This window comes from Mustela erminea, chromosome 11 (assembly GCF_009829155.1).
Source record: "Mustela erminea isolate mMusErm1 chromosome 11, mMusErm1.Pri, whole genome shotgun sequence".
NCBI lineage: Eukaryota > Metazoa > Chordata > Mammalia > Carnivora > Mustelidae > Mustela > Mustela erminea.
In genome coordinates, this window is record NC_045624.1 from 104,739,855 (window position 1) to 104,760,221 (window position 20,367).

At 40.9% G+C, this 20,367-nt stretch overlaps 1 protein-coding gene across 7 annotated transcripts in view; it reads right to left on the reverse strand.

Annotated features, from left to right (window-relative positions):
• The window catches only part of SUGCT (succinyl-CoA:glutarate-CoA transferase), a 787,044-nt gene that overhangs the window by 238,156 nt on the left and 528,521 nt on the right, over positions 1-20,367 (reverse strand). The window contains exons 13-15 of one of the 7 annotated variants that reach the window (XR_004276715.1): positions 9,655-9,764; positions 8,789-8,801; positions 8,513-8,582 (exon numbers count right to left, since the gene is read on the reverse strand). The exons of 4 other annotated variants lie outside the window; for them this stretch is intronic. Coding sequence is in view for 2 of the 3 variants with exons in the window: in XM_032304188.1 (XP_032160079.1) it covers positions 9,696-9,764 (69 nt within the window). In the remaining variant the exon portion in view is untranslated. Of the gene's footprint in view, positions 1-6,077; positions 7,326-8,512; positions 8,583-8,788; positions 8,802-9,408; positions 9,765-20,367 lie in introns of those variants that run through there. 2 more of the 7 variants (XM_032304190.1, XM_032304188.1) reach the window with 2 other exon arrangements.

Here is a 20,367-nt window from a genome sequence, read left to right on the forward strand (position 1 = left end):
ATTAGATATGATTAATTAGAAGATGAGCAAAACAAAGTGAAACAGGAGGGTAGTGAAGTCTAAGATCATTGGAGAAAGTACTTTCTTTTTTTTTTTTTTTTTTTTTATTGGAGAAAGTACTTTCTATCTTCTGATGATCTTATACTCCTGGGTTTGCAACCTTTGTTATCCATTAACTCCATTGAGAACGTGATTAAAGCTGTGGTCCTCCCCCCCGGAAATTGCTTATGGACCCATACTCCAAAATTTAGAATTAAAATTTCAGGAGTTCCAAGATTGGAAGTCAAAGGACCCCTTGTATGAGCAGCCTTGTTGTAAGCAGCTCTGCAGTGCTCAGAGGAAGGTATGAATGGTGTTGACTGGTCCGCGGCTTCTAAAAACCTGTCCATAAGCCAACTGCCTTAAGACCACATAGGATACTTGTTAAAAATGCAGACATCTGGAGCACCTGGGTGGCTCAGTGGGTTAAAGCCTCTGCCTTAAGCTCAGGTCATGATCCCAGGGTCCTGGGATCGAGCCCCACATCTGGCTCTCTGCTCAGTGGGGAGCCTGCTTCCCTTCCTCTCTGTCTGCCTCTCTGTCTACTTGTAATCTCTGTCTGTCAAATAAATAAAATCTTTAAAAAACAAACAAACATCTGAGTATCTTCCGGATCCTAAAGAATCTAAATTTGGAGATCTATAAAGGTGGGGCAGGTACCAAGGAACTAGCATTTTAACAAATGTCCCAGTTGATTCAGACACACAGTCAGATTTGGGAACCACTGCCTTGGATAACTGCTTGGTGATGGCTGTTAACTACTTGGAAACCAAATGTGATAAAGGTAAACAAAAGTTGGGAGAGGAGGATGTAAGAATAGTGACATATTTTCCAACCCTAATTTGGGACCAATGGTCTAACAATGGCAAAAAATATTTGACATCTGGCCCATCCTAGGAAATCTGGGACATATGGTCATTGTGATATAAGATGAAAAATGTCTGAGAAATCACTGCTTTAAAGATAAGATGACCAGATGGTCTACATTAAGATGGAAAGTTCCATCATTTCATTTCACATCCTGCATCTCTGATTTTCTCTTGCTTGTTACCTTCTCCTCAAACTATTCAACCACCCTTCTTCCTTTTATCTCCAAATTTCTCCAACTGCTCCATATGTCAGGAAACCTCACTCTAGCCCCTTCTGAACAGCCTAAGGGCTGGCTCACTGGCCAAGACCAGCCTCCCCTGCTCTGTAGGCAAAGGTTCTAGAGAATTAACCTAGCTCCTTCTCCTTAGGTACCTATGTCCACCCACTTCACCTTTGAGCCTCTGTCCTCTCCAACTACAGGCCGGGGAGCAAAATGCAGCTTAGCATCTCCAGCTGATGCTCAGAGGATCCACACTAGCCCATTTTTTGTCTCTGATCCATACAAGGAGAAAGAAAGGAAAAAAAAAACCAAAGTAACCAACATGGAAAAACTCCCTGTTCAACAGCATTCTTTCTATTGCATTCCCTGGGCTATCATTGCTGACTTCCTTGTGTATCTTCATTTTCTTGCTTTCCATTTATTTCTCCACTTGCTCGGGTAATAAACAGAATAGCAAACATGTATATAATATGTATTACACATATAAATAAGTAAATATGATAAAAATGTCTTAGAAGATAGAATGAATAAAAACACGCAATAAATTGTTGGTGCTTACTTCTAGAACTGTTTTACTGTTTCAGAATAGCAAAAGGAAACAGACTGCAAAATACAAAACATACTCCTCACTATACTTACCATAGTGGTCTGCCATATGATGTATACTGAAAATAGATGCTGAATTAAATCAAAAAGTTTAAAGACTGATAAGAGAAAGAGCTCACGGAGGCTCTGTCCACCCCAAAATACAAGTTTCGCCCAGTATTTTGCAATCTTGCTCCTCTTGTTACTTAGCTAACAGTGAGTGAGGCAACCCTGTAAAATAATACCAGCGATCTGTGTTTGAAATCCTTATTTTTATTGTTAATGTCGTTAGCATAGCCATTAATGAAGTCCCATGTCATCTAAGTTATCTTGCATAAATTTTTTCAAAAATTTTGTGAAGTAGGTACTAGCTCCCCATACCCTACAGAGATGGAATATAGGCTCAGAGAGGTCAAATAGCTTGAGCAAAGGCACATAAATTGAATGCGTCCAACCAGGGTTGTGCTGGTAAATGTTTACCAACCAGCTCTTTGGGGTCAGGGAAGAGTTCTGTAATATCTGCTGGTTCCCATGATATAAATACTCCCAGTAAGGGATCTCAGGCTGCCAAGGAGATGTCATGGAGCACAGAGCTGGGAAGGGGATGGGCACGGTGACATCTGAGCTGTGGCATGGGATCCCATACACAACTGTTTGAATCCCAGCCAGCCTTATTCAGAGAGTGGAATAGTCATCCACTGCACCATTCCTGTGATCCTATGAATATGGAAATTGGACACTGGCCATGTGTCTCTCCTGACGCTACCAAACAATATGTAGGAATCGGATTATTTTTTTATTTATTGAAAAGGTAAAACATAGAGGAAGGGCACCCAATTATACAGTTGTTACTGTGTAAGATTAGAATCAAAAGTGAAAACTCTTGAGGCAACTGGGTGGCTCAGTAGATTAAGCAACTGCCTTCAGCTTAGGTCATGATCTCGGGGTCCTGGGATCAAGACCCACATCAAGCTCCCTGTGTAGGGGGGAGCCTGCTTCTTCCTCTCACTCTCCCGCTCCCCCTGCTCCCACTTTCTCTCACTCTCTCTCCTGCTCTCTGTCAAATAAATAAATAAAGTCTTTAAAAGAAAAAGTGAAAACTCTTTGTGGACAACTTTCAAAGCTGAATTGGAAGTAATATAGCAAAAAAAAAATGATATAAAGTATGACAAGTCTACTGGTGGGAAATATCATCATTCTTTTGACACAGGGCCCAATTTCTTCATTTAAGATTTTGTTTTTCTTCAAAACCAAATGTTTTAATCCAATAAAGTCAAGTCACAATACCTAGTCCTCAACTATAACATCGGGGATTTTCCTCCTCTTCTTTCACCTGTACCCCACATTGGCTAAAATCACTCAAATATCTTTGACTTGTTACTCTCCAAAATACTCTAAAATCATCTATTAAAGTTACACATCAAGTCAATGTCTGCAATACTGGTCTACCTCATGACTATTAATGAAAGGAAAGGGAGAAAAGCATCTCTCCTTTCTGAAAGATGAGACTATGGCGTCTATAAGTGCCAGTGCCCAAGAAGAAGAGAGCTGATTGGAGTAAAGGTAGGTTGCCAACATTGACTTTAAAACCAATCATTAAGGACATCTGGTGGTTCAGTCACTTGAGTGTCTGCCTTCGGCTCAGGTCATGATTCAGGGTCCTGGGATCAAGCCTGTTGTCAGGCTCCCTGCTCAGTAGGGAAACTGCTTCTTCCTCTACCTCTGACTCTACCCCTCTCCCCATTCGTGTTCACTCTCGCTTTCTCTCCCTTTCTCAAGATAAATAAATTAAATACTTTTTAAAAATTAGAATACAAGAAGCCTGGCAGTATCTCCAACATATGGGTTCCTATAGAAGCCAACATTCTCGTAGGCCTTTATAAATAACAGAAATTCACCTCTGAAAGGATGTGTGGAAGGCATCCCCAAAAGCTACCTAACCAATGTGGGCTTCCCATGGTATCCCTGGCCAGAACGGGAGAGGTGGTGGAGGTAGCAGAGGTTGGGGGGATGGGGGGGATCTGCCTCTACCTGCCACCACCATAGAGAGAAAACTCGTCATCTCTGGAACACAGTTTAGCATTGGACGGCTCCATTTCCAAGGGTGTCCTTTTTTGCTCAGTGAAGATGTCTAAGTTCAGACCACTGATCCTAATTATGCCTCCCAGAAGACAGACATGGCAACAGAAAGCATGTAAGATTTAAAAACACAAGAATCAGACTTGGGGCGCCTGGGTGGCTCAGTGGGTTAAGCCGCTGCCTTCAGCTCAGGTCATGATCTCGGGGTCCTGGGATCGAGTCCCGCATCGGGCTCTCTGCTCAGCAGGAGCCTGCTTCCTCCTCCTCTCTCTCTCTGCCTGCCTCTCTGCCTACTCGTGATCTCTCTCTGTCAAATAAATAAATAAAATCTTTAAAAAAAAAAAAAAAAAAAAGAATCAGACTTCAATTCTGATGTCGTCCCCATTAGGTTGAGACCAAATCATTTAGACTCCAAGCCTCAGTTTCTCCATCTGCAAAACACTGATAAAATAGCTACCTAGAAAGACTATGAAGATCCAATGACATAATGATGTAAAGTGCTTTATAAACTCTAAGTCACTATACAATGAATACATGACATGAACTCAACAATCACTTCTTACTATCTCTATTTGACAGACCCTAACTTATTTAAAAATAACTACCGAGTGCCACCAAGGGTTTTTTTGTTTTGTTTTTGTTTTGGTGTGGAGGGGAGGGAAGCATATTTCAAAACAGAATGAATCAAGACATATTACTATGCTAGCCCTCTCTTCCTAAGTGCTCCAGCTTGTTAATGATTACAAAGTTATTGGCTCATTATAATTCTGAAAGAGCATATGCCTACCACTTCAATAATCCCCCTTGTCACAGCAGAGGTCTGGTTAGATTCTGAAGTATTTTGGTAGGAAAGCTAAAGCATTTCCTGTTGGATTAGACTTGGAGAGTGAGAGAAAGAGTCAAGCATGGTTTCAAGATTTCCAGCCTGGGCAGCGGAAGCATGGAGCCACCATGCTTCAAGAAAGAGGAAGAAGACTTTGGGTAGAGCAGGTCTAGCGGGAAGATCAATTAAGTTTGAGATGTTTATTAGACATCTAAGAGGAAATGTCAAGTAATACTCTAACGAAATAGGAACAAAAAGACCAAAAGGAAAGACATCGGTGGCATATAATGTTGAAACCAGTTCAAGAGTCCTTTGAAAATAATTCTTGGGATGTTAGCTTTGCAACAGGCCTAGAAAACAACTGGTCAAAATTAAAACACAGAAATCAGTGGAAATCTCCAAGAATGGCTCTAGCAAAAGAACAAAATGGATTACAAGCAATACAGAATGTGATTACAGAGCAGAGGTATAATAAAGTAGAAATACATTTGTTGTCTTAAGTATATAAAAGGCAGAAAAAAGCAGGGAGAAAAATATTATTTGAGATAATCTACAGAATAATTATGAAAAACCTGAAGTATGACATGATTTTCAAAAATTGGTAAAATGTAAGAAATAAGAATTTACTTGGCCTTTTTTTTTTTTTAAGTAGCACAGGAGGCTTATCACTGAAAGGAAGAATGTACAGTCATTGTTTTCCACTAGAGATATGTATGTAGTTATTGGTTTTCAATATTCAGAATCACCTTACAGGCAATGGTCTAAAGTAAACAAAATTTCTGAGATATTTTGATTTAAATCTTCTCACATTTGAAAACTTAACTCTTCAGCACCACTAAGGGTTATTTTTATATACAGTATCCTTAGTAAGGATCCACAGTGACTTGTTTTAAGTAGCTAAGTTTCCTTTTTTCCTTGAAAAGGTCAGTATTCACTGACCTATTATTTCTTCCCTATTATTATTAAATAATGATTTTTTGAAAAGAAATCCAACAAGCTAAATTTATATCAGCACTTCACTGGACCTCTGAGCTCTTTTACTGTGAGAATCAAAACTTCTTCTTTTAAAAATATGTCAAAAGCACGCATTTCATGGGCAAACTTCAGATAGCATAAAAGTATAAAGCTTCAAGCCCAACAGCAACCGTGGAGGAGATCTTATTCAAAGCCTGGGACTAGATGGCCTCCCCATGCTTTCATCTACCCTTGATCATCCAAGAGCATTCATTAAGCCCCTGGATGACAAAGGTGTTCAGCTAGACATTAAAATGGTGCTCATCCACCTTTCAAAGACATAACCCCAATCTTTAGAATGAGTCCTTCCAAATGGTAAGAAGTAGAGGCAAATGTCTTTGGCATGTTTTTTCTCAGACATTAAACAAGAAGTAAAACAAAGGTGAAAAATGAAGTATGAGTTAAAAAGAAAAGACATAATACTCACTTGCCTTATAGCTTGGTACGAAAAACAGTCATAACTATTCCTGACCTTTAATCCACTAAGGATATCCTTTTCATATGTGAACTGGAAACTTTATTGAGTATCTGGATTCATTTATATGCAAATGGAAAAAATCTAGACATTGCCAGGACAACCAAACTTAAGCAAATAAATATCCTGATAAATATGCTGTCCTCAAGGCCACACCATTTGGAATGGAACGCCTCGTAAGGTTTAAGCTCTGCTCAGGGCGCAAGGTAGAAAAGGGGGTCACACCCCACTTCTACGGAAGAGCCTTGCTCAGGGACCCTTAGCCCACTGCCACCTTCTGGTTCTTCCTTCTTCCTACTAATCCCACAGTTACATAGTCCGTCACAAGCTGGAAATGGACTACTTATTCCCAAAATACTTTTCTTTTTCTCCGAAGATAACTAGATTCCTTCATTAACCAGTTCTTGGATCTCACACAAATCACCTGAACCTCAGCTTTGATATTCTCAATTTTATCGTACCTAGTTCTTGGGTTTCTTTGGGGGGGAAAAAAAAGGAAGATCATATATATAAATACGTAAACGTATTGTGTAGTGTCTGATACATCGTAGGCATTCAGTAAGTATTATTATATTTTTGACATTTTAGATAGTCATCCCGGAATCAAAGTATACAAAAGAGGCCTTGGAGGGAAAGGAACTATTCCTGTTTCCAAGAGTTAACTAAGTGCATTAATTAAGTCCTAATGACGTATTAAATGTTTTAAATGGTGGGTGACTTTCAAGACTGAGAGCAGACTCATGTATACAACAACAACAATAACAATTTGATTTACTTTCTGTGCAAAGAAGAGGACTCATGCTTCACATTTGAAAGGTTTTCACAGACAACGAATAGGGTAAAGCCGAAGCAGGAAGAAAGATTTTTAAAATTTTTAAAATAAAGCATATACTTGTCCTTACTATCTACAGCAAACAGAAAACTGTTTGTATTTGCTCCAGTTAACATTTGCCTGTTCCCTAACAATCTAGGAGCCACAGAGCCTGCCCTCCCATCTCTAAGGAACCTCAGAGGTCCTGTCTTCTCCCCCACCTTTCCTTTGAACAGATGGGAAGTCAAAGCTAGGTGAAGTTCGTGCCGCGGACAGGCATCGGGTAGCTGTTCTGTATCAGGCTCTGTGACTATTGGGATCTGGACTCAACAAGGTCACCAAGACCTTTTGATTTTCTGCCTTATTATCTTCTTATTTTCATGAGAGCAACCAGCGAATGTCTTCCCACCTAAGAATTAAAGGGCATAAATTAAAATATGACAATAGATCATCCCATTTGCGATGCTGGCATTGGCAAATTCTGGAAAAATGGATTCCTGGATCATTGGGGCAGTGCAGAAATATTTTTGTTTCAATCTCTCTTATAAAAAATGATCAGGGGTTGGTTAATCTATATTGCACTGTCTTGCATCTGTAGAAGAGGGATGAGGAGGAGGAAGAAATGCAACAACATCTCTGATAGCTGAGGGGCGTGTGGTAGCTGAGACCCAGGTGTCTCTCGACACTCTGCAGGTAGTTATGAATCTGACTGGATTAACTTGCTGGGGGATTCAGGATTTGGTAGAGAATCAGAGTGAGTTTTTAAATGAGCTCTGTCATTTTCCTCTTTTTCTTCTTTCTGATATTGGGGGGAAAACATTCCAGTGAGTTCTGAATTCAAGATTTCCATATTTTTAATACACTGTGGTAGGACATTTTTACTGCTTCAAATATAATAATAGCACAGGTACCGTTAAGCTCTGGCACCTTTCCTTAACTAAACATCCCCTATAAAAATGATGGCCATATAAATCAGCGTTTCTCAGAACATGGTCCTCCAACTCTAAGATGCTGCAAGAAATAAAGATGCCACAGAGAAATAAACACATTTTAGGAGCATCTCCTCTTAGAGACTGATGAGTATGCTGGGCTGGCAAAGTCCCTAGAAAGCCCAGCAGAGAAGAAGCCCAGTTGTGCTGCACAGGCAAGCCAGTGGGTCCCAAACTAATGTACAACAGCCCATGCTATCAGCAGAGCACCTAGTAACATCCTGCGAACTGCCATTGTAAACCGACTGGGGAAGCAGGCTGTTAGCCACATGGGAGTGTGTTGTCTTCTCGAATGCGGAACTCAATGAAATGAGAAGAATGCAAGAAAAAATGAAGCAACATCCCTCAGAGTCAACAGGATAATGCAGTGGGTTTTGAAACAAGCGCTGCCTTGGGCTTGTTTATGGTTCTTTATTTATCATTTTCCCCCTTCCCAGAACTAGTCCCTGAAGGAAACTTTAGGCTTTCAGTGAACAAGGACTGTAAAAAAAAAAAAAAAAATCAATCAATCAATCAATCAATCTTGAGCATATGAATAAGCACAGATAAAACCTTCAAAACCCAACAGGAACAACCTAAAAATTAATAGAAATCAAAAGTGTAAGCTTCAGCCTTCACTGCTGTGCTGTTTAGAAAGGCTGGGTGCACAGTCAGACGGGAAGGGAACACACACGCGGCTGTTGACTGTCGCAGGAAGGCTGTGCCACCCGGCTTACTGCCCAAGAATAAAGGCATCGAGGGGCCCCTGGGTGGCTCAGTGGGCTAAGCCTCTGCCTTCGGCTCAGGTTATGGTCCCAGGGTCCTGGGACTGAGCCCCACATGGGGTTTTCTGCTCGGCAGGGAGCCTGCTTCCTCCTCTCTCTCTGCCTGCTTCTCTGCCTACTTGTGATCTCCATCTGTCAAATAAATAAATAAAATCTTTAAAAATGTATATAAAGTTCTATTTTTAAAAATTATTTAAAAATACTTAATGCATCGAAAGTGGGGAAGGAGCTACGTCACTAAGTCATTGTATATACTCTTTGTCTCTCCCCACTGTCCCTCTCTCCTCTTCCTCTATCTCAGCTCTGGAAAATAGTCATGACTGAGGCTAAGTGAATTCTGACTCCCCACACAATCCGAGAATAAACTATCCAAACACGGTTTCTAAGTGCCCAACATCAATGTAGCAGTGTGGATCATTCTGGCATTTTCAGGCCGTGCCCCGCACTGGCTACTCTAGCCTCACTCACGGTGTTCCCCCTCAGCCCTCTTCTAACAGCCCGCTCTCTGACTTTCAGAGCCTGTGACAGCTTATTAAAAGTATTCATTGAATTGGGCTCCCAGGATTGAATCTGTGGCTTTAAAATTCAAAGTACACTTGTGAAATGCAAGTGTAAGTTCATTTCTAATAACCGTAATAATGTTAACTAATCTGATTCAAATGCTACCATACTCCAGGAACTACAGTAAGAGCTTTAGATAGGTTTTTCTCATTTAATCTTCATGGCCTGTGAGATAGAATTATCCCCACTGTAGAGATAAGAAACCCAAGGCACAGAGAGTTTAGGTCAACTTCCCAAGGTTGCACAGCTACCAAGGGATAGAGATAATCTTTCCGTGTAGACAGGCTGACTCCAGATCCTGTCCTCTGACTCCTGATACCTTGCTGCCTCTCATTAGTAAAAGAAAAGCTTCACTTCTGCTTGGCTATCAGTGCAGGTAAAAACAAAAGTATAATGCAGAGATGTCCTGATTTTTCTTGCTCACCTGGCGGTTGAGCGTGGGCTCTGGAGCATGATAGCCTCAGTTCAGAGCCCCGCTCTGCCTCTTAACCAGCTGTGTGTCTGGGAGCAAGTGAATAACCTCAGGTCCTTCATCTGTAATGTAAGGATAACTAGAATTTATTGAGCACTTATCTATGCCATGCATTCCAAACACTTTGCAATATTAAAATACTTAATTCTACAAAGTAGGTAGTCATTATATTTAATGATTAAATGTTTTAATGCAGGTAAAGAACTTTGAACAATGCCTGATAAGGTGTATCAGTAAATGTCAGCTATCAGACATGATGCACATTGCCTCAAATTTTGCAACACATCACTATGACATCAATCATCATCCTAACAGCATCACAGGGATGCTGCTACAAGTCCGTGGCATGTGATTTTTAAAGGGGGGGTTAGTCTAGTTCCAGCAGTACTTTCCTGTAATGTAAATGTATAAAATATTAACAACAAAAAGAGACTAAGGAGTCAGCTCTGTGACAGTGGCTTAAAAGCAGCAGCCCTCCGCACCTGGGTGGCTCCAGTCCCTTAAAGCCTCTGCCTTCAGCTCAGGTCATGAACCCAGGGTCATGGGATCGAGCCCTCCCACCCCATTGGGATCCCCGCTCCGCAGGGAACCTGCTTCTTTCTCTGCCTTTGCACCTCTCTCTCTGTCTTTCTGTCTCTTGTGAATAAATAAATAAAGTCTTTTAAAAACATAAAAATATCCGATCAGAAAACATAAAATAAATAATAAATAGATAAATAAATAATATATAAATATTTTATGTATTTATATATTTAAATATTGTTTAAAATAAATAAATAAAGTCTTTTAAAAACATAAAAATATCCGATCAGAAAATGAACTTTACTATTTATTAGCTATGTGACCTCGGGCAAGTGGTTACTTTACTCAGTTTCCTCACTTCTAAAATGAAGATAAAAATAATGTTTGCCTTCTAGGATTGTGATACTTAAACACAATAATATAGATAAGGTACTTAGAGAAAGGCTGGGCAGATAATCCAAAAAATCAGCTCTATATAGTAGCAATACAATTCTGCTACCTAACTCAGTATATCGTGTAATTTTGTTTCCCTCACAGAAGCACTGCCCCAAGAGAAACATTGGAGCACCTGTGATGTAGGGAATATAGCATCTGATCTCAACGAAAACCAGCGCTCTAGGTGAAGACCCAAGAAATCCATTTCCTAAAATTTGCACAAGGACACCTAGGGTGTTGGCGTCCTCTTGGTGATCATCTCGCCATTGGCAACCTAACATAGGAAACTTCTTAGGGTGTTATTTTTAAGTCATTACCAACCATCAGGATACAGCATGGGGACATAAATGGCATTCTAAAGAAAACGGGGGCACCTGGGTTGCTTGGTCAGTTAAGCATCTGCCTTTGGCCCAGGGTCCTGGGATAGAGGCCCGCATTGGGCTCCCTGCTCAGTGGAGAGACTGCTTCTCCCCGTTTGTGCTCTCTCTCTCTGTGTCAAATAAATTAATAAAATCATGTTTAAAAACACTAAAAAATAAAGAAAACTGAATTTACTGATATTAACTTGTCCTACTTGAACAGGAGAATAACTGTTTACAGATTCACGACCTAATTGCCTTTTCATTTTCTGTGTTGGAAAAGGAACTGCACCTCAAAGAATATGGTCATTCTGGAGTTTTGTTACTAAATCTTACGTATCCTGACTATAAAAATGGATGCGAGAGCCAGGAAATGTACAGCAAGTACACATGAAAGTGCCCACTTGTACTAGTCACAGTGGGGAGTCGAGCCTCATGTGCTGGAACCAACCATGCTCAGGAGAAATGTCTGAAATGATTGTCCTTCCCCAAAGTCTACTTCCTTTCCCAGCCTCCCTAGCCTCCCCAGCCTCCCCAGCCTCCCTAGCCTCCCCAGCCTCCCTAGCCTCCCCAGACTCCCCAGACTCCCCAGCCTGGGTTCTGGCTCTGAGGATGAGTGTCAATTCAGAGGGGAACTCTGACTTGCATTCCGAGGCCTTGAGAATTACCATAATTAATCGTAAACTGACTTGGGGCAACATGGAGGCTCAAGGCTAGAATCTGAAGTCATGAGCATGAATAAATCTCCTTTGAGCAAAGTAGAGCCACATATAACAAGCTGTTAAAAAATCAGGATTATTGTTCAAACCTGCACTCTAACCCCAAGAGCAGTCCAGAATCATGGAGATTTTCTGGTCTCTTCTAAGAATGCCCCATTTCCAAACACTCAATTTGGGGTTTGTATTTTCCAGAAGGGACCAGATGAGGTGTAAACTGACCCATGTTTTTCTTACCCATTCACAGTTAAATGTCTGGCTCATTGGGGAGCTAGATCTCTTCTAACAAAAGGTTGAATTAGATATTTTTTTCCTTATGTATGTATCTATTTATTATGTTAATATGCCTTCCTCAACAAAATTTATGAGATAACTAGTAAAAAAACAAATTCTAAAAATCGGGCCCAAGAAAAATAAGACCCAAGCTAAAGATCACAGGTGAATATAATTGGGTCACAGATTCAATTTTAAGTTTCCTGATGGTCAGACCAAATAAAGAAAAGGTCTCTAAAATGAAGGTAAAGGGACTGAAGATATGCAGCCAGATTTAAATGATTACTTCAGAATTACAGGTCAGACTATTTCAATGAATGTCTATCTACTAAAAACTCACAGATGCATGCTAGGAAAATGTTTCCTTCACTTGTGTCTCTTTCAGAGGAATATCCTGCAGCCCTTCCCAGGAGAAAGGCCTCTAGACTCTAGAAGGAATGTCTCTACAAACTTCAGTTTTTAAACTATGGTCAAGGTTCCTATTTTAATCCAAGGAAATGTATTATGACCAAGTGATGGCCCTTCTATTCCACTAATGCATTCTCGTTTTTGCTAAAAGTGAAACAAAAACAAAGCAAAAGGACAAGCCTCCCAGTTTTGAAATGTGGACTCACCAGCAATTGAGAAAGAGATCAGGTCTCCTTCGCAGGTCCTATGTACTATGCACAGCAAAAGCTCAGTAAAAGGGCTGGATCAAATTAGCCCCAATTCCTCAGGTAGAATTATAAGCCACAGCCATTGTTCTCATGCGATTTATTAAGGATTTTAAGTGCAATTTTAGAAGTACTCATATATAAATAAACCAAAGCTAAGAAAGTTTATAAAAGACAAAAATCAGGAAGGAAGAAGGGAAGTAATTTAACACGCAGTGGGAAACTACCCCGAATATACCATCCAGGTCTCTGGTACACATGTATATTATCTCATTAAGTCCCCCAGAATAATCCTATCTGGTAGATGCTACCACCATCATTGTTTTACAAATGAAGAAACCAAGGCTCAAAGAGATTCAAAAATTCACTCAAGATCACAGAGCCAACAGGAGTATTCTCGCCATAAATACACAGTTGGGAAACTCGTGTTATTCCCAATATACATCAGAAGAACTCTCTCATAGGAGGGCACGTGATAGGAGGCCCATTTGCTAAGTGTGGAAATTGAAAAATAAAAAGTCAAGCTTTCTTTCTAGTGTATGTGAGAGCCAGAACTAGAACTTGGAACTTTTCTACTAGATCACAGTCTGTACGATCTTAAAGACAAGAAATCTGGAAGAGCAGTTTCACTGATAGAAAGTCCATGACATTCTGAAGACAGAGCTTAAGTTAATAAATAAAAATAATGTATTTTTCTCTTTCTTTTTTTTTTTCACCCAGTTTGGCTCATTGGTAAGTAGACTTTGTAAGCTCATTTGTGAATTCAACTATTGTACTAGAAGTACAAAGGGATGTAATTGAGATAAACTAAAAACATAATAAATGGACTAAAAATATACCATTTTCACAGGGGAAACCACAATTTTCTAGGCTGTGTTCCCTGGAGCTAGAGAATATACTTCTAATGAGCTTTGAGTAATCACATAAATTGAAAACCTAACCTTGTAATGCCTGATAGTGATCTAAACTACTTAGCTATGTTTTGGATTATACCACAAAACAGTGGTTTGTTCACGAAATGTAACAAAATATCTTGTGTTACTCATACTTTGGCCTTAGGCTTACATGTGTTGAAACCATAATCCCCAACGTATTTCAGAGTATGTTTGGACAACCAAAGTTACTCTATGAAAATGACCCAAAAGGAAAACCCTATTCCATTAAAAACATAAATTGCTAAGAGTTAAATGTTTAAGTATTGCCTAGAGTGTATAAAGAAGATTTAAAATCTAGTGCTCATTTTCCCACTTAAAATAAAACAAAACAAAAAAATATAAAAAGGGACATTCAGGAACCATACAGGAAAGTTGTAAATTAGCTATATCCTGATCTACTTCATATCTGTTGCATTATGTCATGCAGAAGGAACCAGATACTACAGCCCAACAAAGAAAAGGGCCGTTTGATACCCAGAGTTTCAGATGCAGAAAGAGGCTACCCTGGTAGGTAAACATAGACTTGTCAAGAGTACTGTCAAGGCGATGTCAGGGGTTCCCACTAGACATCACAGTTTGGAGAAGCTCAAGCCCGAATACCTGAAGCCGATCTTGGGAATGCTTAGAGACACCATTTAGTCTGAAAATTCTCCAGAAACTATGATAGTTAAGACTGTAAGCGGTGGGATCCGATGGAAACTACATTGGAATACCAATTCTGTCATTCACTAGGTCCACAATTCTAGGAAAATCCCTTTACCTTCTTCTTTCACAGGGTTGGGAGGATTAAATGAGATGGTATCTGTAAAATACTTAGCAAATCTACCGGCACCTGGTGAGTACTAACAAGTTTAACTACAGTTATTATCGTTATTTATTATTGTTACTTTATGAATAATCATTGGGCCCTGAGTACCTAATACAGTGCCCCTAAATATTAAGGACTAAATAAATGTCTGCTACATAAATCGAGCTTTGGGGCTAGTTGTTGGATATATTACGTTGACCCATTTAATTATAAAGGAAAACTTCTAAGAACCAGTGTTCAAACTCTGGGAAATATTGGTCATCAAATAAGACTGGAAAAAATAAGTTAAACAAAATCAGTATTTTCTTTCCTGCAGAACTTCTCAGAGCCTTTAATGAGACCAGGTGAATTATGACTCACCCAAAGAGACAGAAGATGCAGCCTGCAGTGCTTCTTAAATTCACTGTTCCGTTTCCTCGTCTATAAAATATAAGATTTTACCACATGATCTCTAAATTCTTTCCCTCCTCACTAAGAGGTTAGAATTCTAGCCATTTTTCAGAACTAGTTATGCATATGAATAGAGATTGAAATGAATGTTGATCCCCCGAGATCAGAACAAATTAGATCTTTTTCCATTTTCCCACTGCAAAGCCCACCCGAAAAGAATTGAATCTTTGATGCTTTATCACATATATAACTTAATCCCAGCTTTAACTTGCACAGATCAAGTTCATCAAGATTTAAGTCATTTCTGATTTAATATGACTTTTTGAGAACATGCATTAGATGCGAAAGCTCCGGGGCTCCATAATGAGGACTCAATCACGTAGGGGCACAATTTTTTTAAAACTTACTTTTAAATAGGTTTCTCATCAAAATAAAATGTGACTCAAATGCACATGCTCGACAACATTTAATATTTAAAAAGCATGTAATAGGGGTGCCTGGGTGGCTCAGTGGGTTAAAGCCTCTGCCTTTGGCTCAGGTCATGATCTCAGGGTCCTGGAATCGAGCCCTGCATAGGGAATCTCTGCTCAGCGGGGAGCCTGCTTCCTCTCCTCTCTCTCTGCCTGCCTCTCTGCCTACTTGTGATCTCTGTCTGTCAAATAAATGAATAAAATCTTAAAAAATATATATAAAAAGCACGTAATGCAATTGTTACCTAACTCGATTAAGTGAAAGAGGCGTGTGAGACATTTCAGTTTTGCTTCTCTCCCCGTCTACACAGACTTCTTGGACACTCACACTGATTCCCACTACCTGGGTGAGCCACATTCCCCTCTCTTTCCTGCTACTTAGGCCATACCCTTACAGGCAGTCACCTCAAATTCAACATGCCCCAAGTTGAACGGCTCACTCAGGTTCCACCAAATCTTTTTCTGCCCAGCCTGGTATCATCCACCAGCCAAGCTGCCTTCTTTCCTCCATCTTCCTCATCCGGGTCCAACTGTTAAGCAAAGTCTGGTGAAACCTCTTCCCAGGAGCCCCACTCTCATTTGTTTTTCTTGTATACTCCAACGGTTTCTTAAATAGCCTCCTGTTGATAATCTAATGTTTCCCCACCCTCTATCCATGCTCTACCTTCCTGAGATAGTTCCACAATGAAAAGCATTCTTTCTGCCTCCTTGTTATAAACTTTCCATGTGTCCCCATTGCCGGCTGTACGATCCAATCTGCTCAGCGTGCTGGAGCCCTTTCTTTCTTAAGACCTATTTATGCTGCAAGTGTAAAAGCCCCCCTTGTAGACCAAGCATCTTGAAAGTCTTAGGTGTTTTTTCTTTCTCTCCTAGTGCTCAACACCTGCCAGCAGATTGCCTGCTATAGAGTGAGTGCCCGTTCATGTTTGTTAAATGACTCAAGAAATCATGCACGGTGTGTGTGCCTGGGTGGCGCAGTGGGTTAAGTCTCTGCCTTCAGCTTAGGTCATGATCTCGGGGTCCTGGGATTGAGCCCTGCATCAGGCTCTCTGCTCAGCAGGGAGCCTGCTTCCCCCCTCTCTCTCTCTGCCTGCCTCTCTGCCTACTTGTGATCTCTCTGTCACATAAATAAATAAAATCTTTAAAAAAAATAATGCACAGAACTCAAATACAATTTTAGGTCCTGATACTGGAATATTAATGTTTAGAAAGAGCTAAGTTAAACATAAGGGAAAGCATTCATATGGGCCAAAATCTACCACTCTCCCCCTAGTATGACATGCTAAGCAGAAAATGTAAGTTATTCTTCCCGTGATTCTATTTACTCTGAGCACAAAGACACACTTTGATGTACTGTGCCATTGAACTCAATGCCATTACAACATGATTAAAGCCACATTCAGCACAGGGAGGAAATGGGTGAGTACGAAGTTGACCAGGGTGGAACATAAAATAAGTTTTTGTTTGTTGGCTCAGATTAGACTTAAAATTACCCCTTAAAAACTCCAGTCTCTGTTTTCAGGACCATCATCTTGCACCAGCAAAGCATCCCCTCTGAGAAGAAAATCTGCCCCCAGTGTTAGCAAAAGCGTGAAATTCTCCTGCCAGGTGGGCAGCCGCATGTGTTGCTCTGCCCAGCAGAGGGCGCACGGCCCCCAACACCTCGCCAGCCCGGTAGAACCCGGGTGATGTTGTTCCAGAAACCCAAGCCTCCAAATCCGGGTCAGTGCGCTGACCTCCTGTCCTTGCCTGCTCCCTGGCGCTCTGTTCTCTTCTCCCCACTCACAATGAGGTGTCAGTGATCTTGCAGCTCTCAGGCACACCGGGTTTGGAGCAAACGGGAGAGGGCAAAGGGGAGGCTGTTCATTTAGGAGTGTGATGACTTCTTGGAAAAGAAGACTTTAACTCACTCTTCCTTAGCAGGACAGCTACAAAAAAGCATCCTCGGCTGGTTGTAGCACACACTCTGATTCCTACCTGCTAAGGGTGAGAAAGGGAACAGAGAGGCGGTTTTTAAATTGCCCCTCCCCCCAACTTGAAAAAAGTATTTTCTGCTCTTGGCGATTTGATTTAGATGGCTGAGGCATCAGAAGGGCAACACGTAGGTCATCAGGCTAGTAAAAGGCTGAGAGGGGGGTAAACTCCTTTCCCTAAATAGGGAGTCACGTTTTAAGAGGCTTAACTAGTAGAAGAGGAGAAAAAATATCATATACTCTCAGATTCTAGAGACAGATGCTTCCGTCATTAAGAGTAAGGGCGCTGGTCTAGAAAGGCAAGATAAAAAATAAACTGAACAGGGGCACCTGGGTGGCTCAAAGGGTTAGGCCTCTGCCTTCAGCGCAGGTCATGGTCTCAGGGTCTTGGGATCAAGCCCCACATCAGGCTCTCTGCTCGGCAGGGAGGCTGTTTCTCCCTCTCTCTCTGTCTGCTTGTGATCTCTCTCTCTCTGTCAAATGAATAAATAAAATCTTTAAAAAAAATAAAAATTAGGGGCGCCTGGGTGGCTCAGTGGGTTAAGCCGCTGCCTTCGGCTCAGGTCATGATCTCAGGGTCCTGGGATCCAGTCCCGCATGGGGCTCTCTGCTCAGCAGGGAGCCTGCTCCCTCTCTCTCTCTGCCTGCCTCTCCATCTACTTGTGATTTCTCTCTGTCAAATAAATGCATAAAAAATCTTTAAAATGCAAACTATAAATACATAAATAATAAAAAAATAAAAATTAAAAAAAAAAAGAAACTGAACAGGGCACCTGGGTGGCTCAGTGGGCTAAAGCCTCTGCCTTTGGCTCAGGTCATGATCCCAGGATCCTGGGATTGAGCCCCACATGGGCTCTCTGCTCAGCAGGGAGCCAGCTTCCTCTCCTCTCTCTGCCTGCCTCTCTGCCTACTTGTGATCTCTATCTGTCAAATAAATAAATAAATCTTTAAATAAATAAACTGAACAGATTTCAAGGAACTCACAAGGAACCCCACAGTGATTCCATTGAGGAGAACAAAGGGACATCTCAGTCCTTATGGGGAGATGGTTTGTCTGCTCTGTTAACACCAAAACCTGGCTGGGAGGGAGCACATAGCAAGGGCCTCTTGTTAATACACAGAAAGAGTCTTCAAAAAATTGTCTTTTTCCTTCAAAATACACTTCAGGCAGTCATGAGAGGTCTACAGAGAATTTTACCCCTTGCACCTGGCTCAGGAAGCAGGATGGGGAATGACTGTTGGAAGCCCACAGGCGCTCCTGACCGGGAACAGAGTGCAAAGCCGAGGAGAAGTGAAAGACAAGCTTGTTGTAGCTCATGGCAAGTCGTACTATGGGGTACAGTTTTATCCCAATGCCAGGAGAAATCACTGCAGAGGTTTCTGCAGGGAGTGCCATGGTCAGATTTGCATGTTGGGAAGATCACTCTAGAAATAGAAGACAGTGGGCTGAGGTTATGCATATCAAATACGAAATGTTCAATTAAATTTCATGCTTGCTAATTCCGATGAGGCCTAGCAAGAGCATGCATTTATTTCCAAAAACCGGGACATACCCAGTAAGAATGGGGAGAGTCTTCCATTTCTAGCCTATCCTAGACCTGGGGCCCCGTTTTTGCAGACCACAAGGCCTAGAGCCAGCTGAACTCAGAATAAAATCTCAAGTGACCTACCTTGCAACACTACTTTCCAGTTAGAAAAGTAGTATTTATTAGACAGGAGCTTCGTTTAATTTCACAAATACTTACAGAGTTGCTAGTAGGTTAAACCACCATGCTGGACTCTGCTGGGAACTCTGAGATTAATAGAACGCAATCTCTGTCTTCCAGAAACTCATAGACTCCTTCACATCAAGTAGAGAGGAAAACACTTTTTTTATGGAGTATCTTAAAGCAAATAAACATACCAACAAAAGCACTTTTGGTGCATTTGTATGCATTCCTAAGTATCTAAGGCCTCTTAGTCTCTAACACCCAATTCTCCAAGTAAGGGCATTTAGTTTGAATTTAGAAAAATCAAATTTAAATCAATATTTTTTTCCTATATTCTTAACTTGTATTTCTCCTACAAACAAAGGCTGGATATTTAAAAAAAAAAAAAAAAAAGTGAACACCAAACTAGAGAATGACTGTAAGTGAAAAATGTACCTATTTCCTCTTAAAATTTATATTCCCAAACTCAGATGAGAGTCTTTTGTTCCCCAAGACCCATTTATGCTTAAAATGGCTATGCCAGCCCAACTGCTCCACAATCCCGCAGCCACCCAGGGCCTTGGGGAGATTCCTGTCATTTTCAGGAAGCGAGTGGGCAAATTCTAAGGACATCAGTTCTGTCAAAAAGGATGATGGGGCTACTATCAATAATGGCTAGTATGCGGTTGCTAATCCCTAGAAGGGGGGCAGAGTGCACCCAGAAGTAATTGACGTAGATGACAAAAAGAACTGAAGAGGTCAGAAAGGAAGGTTATTGGTTCTAGTATGTTCTCACGCAGGTGAGAGGACTTCCCACTGCTTCAGTAACTCTACTTTTTGGGTTGGTTTGTCTGTTTGTCCCCAAGCCCGGAGTCAGCACAGAACCGTAGCTAGAGGCTAGACCTACAGTCTGACCCTGTGTTATAGCAGACAGGATTAGGGAACAAAGGAATTCTATTCCACTCGGCACAGTCGAGCTGAGATTAGTTAGTACGAACCACGTTTGAAATCCTAAGTATTGTTACATGTAGAGGCCTTCAAAATAATGACATAAATTAACATTTTCGTTTCCATGCAAAATTGAAATCATATGTCTACAAAACGCCAAAGGAACTATTTCTAATTAGATATGCTAGAAGCTTTAAAACGAAAACTTCCAGGCAGAGGGCAATTCTGGATTTTCCAATACACATTGAATTTGGCCATTGGAACGTTTAGATCTGATTTTGTGTGATATTTTCTCGGCGTGGGCTTCTACAGCAGAGCCGCTATCATCCAGCGCCGGAAGCAGGAAGAGAGAGATACTGTGATTGTCCACATCATGGAATTTCGTGTTAATGAACCACAACGCGAAGCCAGGATACTGTGTGGTTCACATAATTGTTTCCGCTGACACACTCGAAAGCTTCAGAAATTTTTTCTCAGGGGTATTAGTTTATCACC